Source organism: Cupressus sempervirens, chromosome 2, assembly GCF_028749045.1.
Source record: "Cupressus sempervirens isolate cs-2001-9-10 chromosome 2, ASM2874904v1, whole genome shotgun sequence".
NCBI classification, from domain to species: Eukaryota; Viridiplantae; Streptophyta; class Pinopsida; order Cupressales; family Cupressaceae; genus Cupressus; species Cupressus sempervirens.
Window position 1 is genome coordinate 616,726,250 of NC_143119.1, and position 3,666 is coordinate 616,729,915.

Here is a 3,666-nt window from a genome sequence, read left to right on the forward strand (position 1 = left end):
TTCCTTATCTGGCAACAGATGTCCATCGGGTCATATTCCTTATTACCAGCTCCAAGTTAAACCCCATGTTTCGAGTACCTACTTTCATATATATATTAATCCATTTCAACAAAAGGGGGTTTAATAATGAATGGATTGAGGTCGAAAGGGGAATATTCCTCCATCATAAACAGACAGAGTAGTCGGTTTGATTGAGCTGTAAGTAGAGTTTAATATGTGTGTAGAACTGGCTCCTGATCAGAACTTGTCTCAGGGTTTCTGTACCAACATCTCAGGGTTTCTGTACCGACATATTGCTTTTTAAGGTTCAGGAAGAGTATTGAGGACGGGCTTTTTTTGGGAAGTTTGGTTTATAAAAATAGATTCATTTGAATTGGAGAATGTACCAGTTGGAGTATCCTAGCAATCCAGGGATAGTACTGCATCCTCAACCCGAAAGGCTGATTGAATCAAATTATTCATGCGACTCTGGGGTTGTCATTTCTGCCGATCCCAAGCCTCGTCTCAGATGGACACCAGATCTCCATGAAAGATTTGTTGATGCTGTTTCTCAGCTTGGCGGCCCTGAAAGTACGAACTATATCGATATTGACTACCATGATTAAGATTAGCCCTCTTTGATTTGTTGTTTGGTTTTGTTAAGTTTTTGATTGAATTGATTGTGCTTCTTACGAAAAGGGTCTCTGGATAATCATGCCCATGTTGTCTGGATTTCAAATTGATTAGTACAATTTTCTGCAGAAGCCACACCAAAGTTGGTTATGAGAGTCATGGGTGTGAAGGGGCTTACGCTGTACCATTTGAAAAGCCATCTTCAGGTATGCAGAGTTTAATGGATAATCTTGATTAATAGACCCATTTTATCAACCCCATCAAAGCAAATTCATCAGAATTCGATTTGATTGGTGTGTTGTAATTGCTTATTACAGAAATATAGGCTTGGGAAGCAACCACACAAAGAAGTCAGCAGTGGGACAATTAAGCATGGTATGTAGATTTGTGAACTTCTATATCATTGTCCTTGAGGAAAAAACCCTGTTAATAGCTTAATTCTCATTTCACTGGCCATAATGTTTTATTTTTCAAGGTTCAGAGAGAAATCCAGATGCTACACACTCTCTGCGCATGATGGACAGAGATAGCAATATCACACCAAGTCACAACGAGTAAGTAGCAAAGTTCACAATAGGAAATATGATTACATTTATACATCAAATTGATCAGATTTCCACAATCCATTTGAATATTGCATGTATTTTCTGGTTTTTGATTGTGTATATGTTTTTTCATCAACGATTCCGATTGGATCCATCATCAGGAATTATCACACTCTCTCTATTATCACACACCCTCTTCTTGCTCTTGATTCCTGATGGTGGATTACAGAGTGTGATCCAAAGCATTGATGAAAAACACATACCCAATTATCCATATGCAATACGCATTACATATTCCAGCACAGTTGTTTCTGTTCTGGTCTGGGTTTTGGATTGATTTGATCAAGTTACCCATTTCTTGGCAGGGCAATGCAGATTGCAGAGGCTCTGAGGGCACAGATTGAAGTGCAGAAAAGACTTCATGAGCAACTAGAGGTATTTGAAGATAGTAATTTTCCACAATCCATTAAAATAGTATTCCTATTTTTGCATGTCAACCTTCATAATTGAGGCATCCAAATGACCTAATTTGCCCCTTGCAATTAGTAAAGGTCCAAAGGCGCCTCCAATTGAAAATCGAAGCACAGGGGAAGTACTTGCAGACTATATTAGAGAAAGCACAGCAGACATTGTCATCAGAGACATCAGCATCTCCAGGGCTTGAAGCTACACGCACCGAGCTCGCCGAGTTAGCCTCAAAAGTTCCTACTCACAATCTGAGAACCCATTTCGGTGCCCTCAATGGGTCTCCATTGTTAACCTTGAAAGGAGATCTTGAATGCCCACAATTGAGTAATTCACACACCACTTTAGATTCCTCTTCTCAAAATCACTTCACAAGACACAATATGGAAGAAAGTGGGATTGAATCAAATAGTTCAAATGAAAAGAGAAGGCCTAGACATGATTGGGATGAAGATAATGTTCCTTCCAAGACCCAAAGACTAAGTTTCAATGGGTGTAGCGATAGTCCTAGTAGAAGGGAAAATAGGGAAGGGCTTGTTGAGCCTTGTACAGTTGAAAGGCCTAGAGCAAAAAGACCTCTTTCACATGACAGAATGTCCATGAATAATATCTACTCTAATAGTGATGAATTGGATCTGAATATGAGAAGTGAGGGTTCAGTTATACATCAACCAAGAGATCTGGATCTTAATGTATATGGTTGGGGAAAGTGAAGATTTCAGCTATTGTTGAATTCCCATATGCCAAGTTTTGCTCATGAATTGTAGGTTGTTTTGGCTGTGTTGAAGAGGGTGGATATTCAGAGCTACCCTTTTTGTGTACTATTTTGCTGAAAGTACTTTTGCAGTTTGATCTTCATTCCATGCTTATGTGGAATCAATGCCCTCCTATAGTCAAAGATCCACAGATTGAGAAGTCAGTACAAATTGATCATCATGATGCTATAGACATGCTGAACGCTATAATAGATTTAGTATCTAATGCAAAATACTGTTTGTATATACTGCATGCGATGGATTATTGAGTGTGCTGTAAAATGTCGAAAAAAAACATGGTTGGATGATTTCAGAAGCAATTTTTTGAATACCATTTTTAGTTTTTGTAAGGTTTCCTATGAGAACAATAGACCCGGTACAAGAACATGGGATTTTAACGTTTAGACATGCACCTTGTAAACTAGATGGGGTCTTTTAACTTCAATGAAATTTTTTCCTGGAACGTTGAAACCCACCAATGATTTGAACATAACTCTGTACCTCAACTAAGCATTTCACGACAGAAACCAAACTAAGTTCTGTTTCAAATTTGTTGTATTGCCAATAGATTTGCAATTCTACTCAAATCTCGATCATGATAATCATCTTGAACATAACTATGAATGCCAAGGTAAACATCCTCGCGATGGGCAAAATCTGATCTCAAGAAACAGAAAGGATCTTGAACAAGATTGAATGCCTGCAACATTGTCTATTAATGCTGTGCATTTCATTCAATTTATAGATCTTAAAATCAAAATTGCTAAGTTTGAATCATAGAAGATATAAGCTTTTTACAGTCCATGATAATTGAAAACAAATTTTTGGATTAAACTGTGTTTGTTTATTGGATCTACGTTTCCAGTGGTCATCATTGCAAAAGAAAAATGTGGGGATAGCTTGTAAATTGATAAAACATCGATCAAATAAATAAAGCATGGTTCAAAAATTTGTTTCCATTTTAAATCAGTCAAACAGTGCGATGCAATCTTGGTTTGTCATAATTATATATGATCCAGTAAATATGGTATTGTCTGTACTTAGTATTGGGACAAAGGGGGATGGATTACCAAGATCAAGGCGATGGACTGTTTTCTAATAAGGCTGGTTTTATTTCATTTATGTAAGAACATGTTCTATATAATTGTAAATGCAGTGGTTACTTTTAAATTCTTGTTAGGTAATTAAAAATATTCTATTTAGTTCATAATTATTTAATTAGTCTATTTGCTTTTACATATAGATACATAATTTTATTATCTATTGATCTTGTTTTTCATTTTATTGGT

At 36.6% G+C, this 3,666-nt stretch overlaps 1 protein-coding gene across 3 annotated transcripts; it reads left to right on the top strand.

Moving 5' to 3' along the window:
• The first annotated feature begins 229 nt into the window (after positions 1-229).
• Positions 230-2,623, top strand: LOC149574889 (protein PHR1-LIKE 3-like). Of its 3 annotated transcripts, none has more exons than XM_089814737.1 (6): positions 230-570; positions 742-818; positions 930-987; positions 1,088-1,166; positions 1,523-1,592; positions 1,709-2,623. In XM_089814737.1, exons 1-6 carry the CDS (start codon positions 381-383, stop codon positions 2,333-2,335), a joined length of 1,101 nt encoding a protein of 366 aa, XP_089670863.1. In that variant the 5' UTR covers positions 230-380; the 3' UTR covers positions 2,336-2,623. The 3 variants fall into 3 exon arrangements, with proteins under 3 accessions (XP_089670863.1, XP_089670864.1, XP_089670865.1); XM_089814738.1 differs by having other exon boundaries at positions 1,094-1,166; XM_089814739.1 differs by having other exon boundaries at positions 1,106-1,166.
• The last annotated feature ends 1,043 nt before the right edge of the window (positions 2,624-3,666 follow it).

What these genes read in the sequence shown, in the direction of transcription:
- LOC149574889 (XM_089814737.1), top strand. Translation starts at nt 381, where the DNA reads ATGTACCAGTTGGAGTATCCTAGCAATCCAGGGATAGTACTGCATCCT. An exon ending in CAGTGGGACAATTAAGCATG is followed by an intron (nt 988 to 1,087) that starts GTATGTAGATTT and finishes TTATTTTTCAAG; the next exon opens with GTTCAGAGAGAAATCCAGAT. An exon ending in ATCACACCAAGTCACAACGA is followed by an intron (nt 1,167 to 1,522) that starts GTAAGTAGCAAA and finishes ATTTCTTGGCAG; the next exon opens with GGCAATGCAGATTGCAGAGG.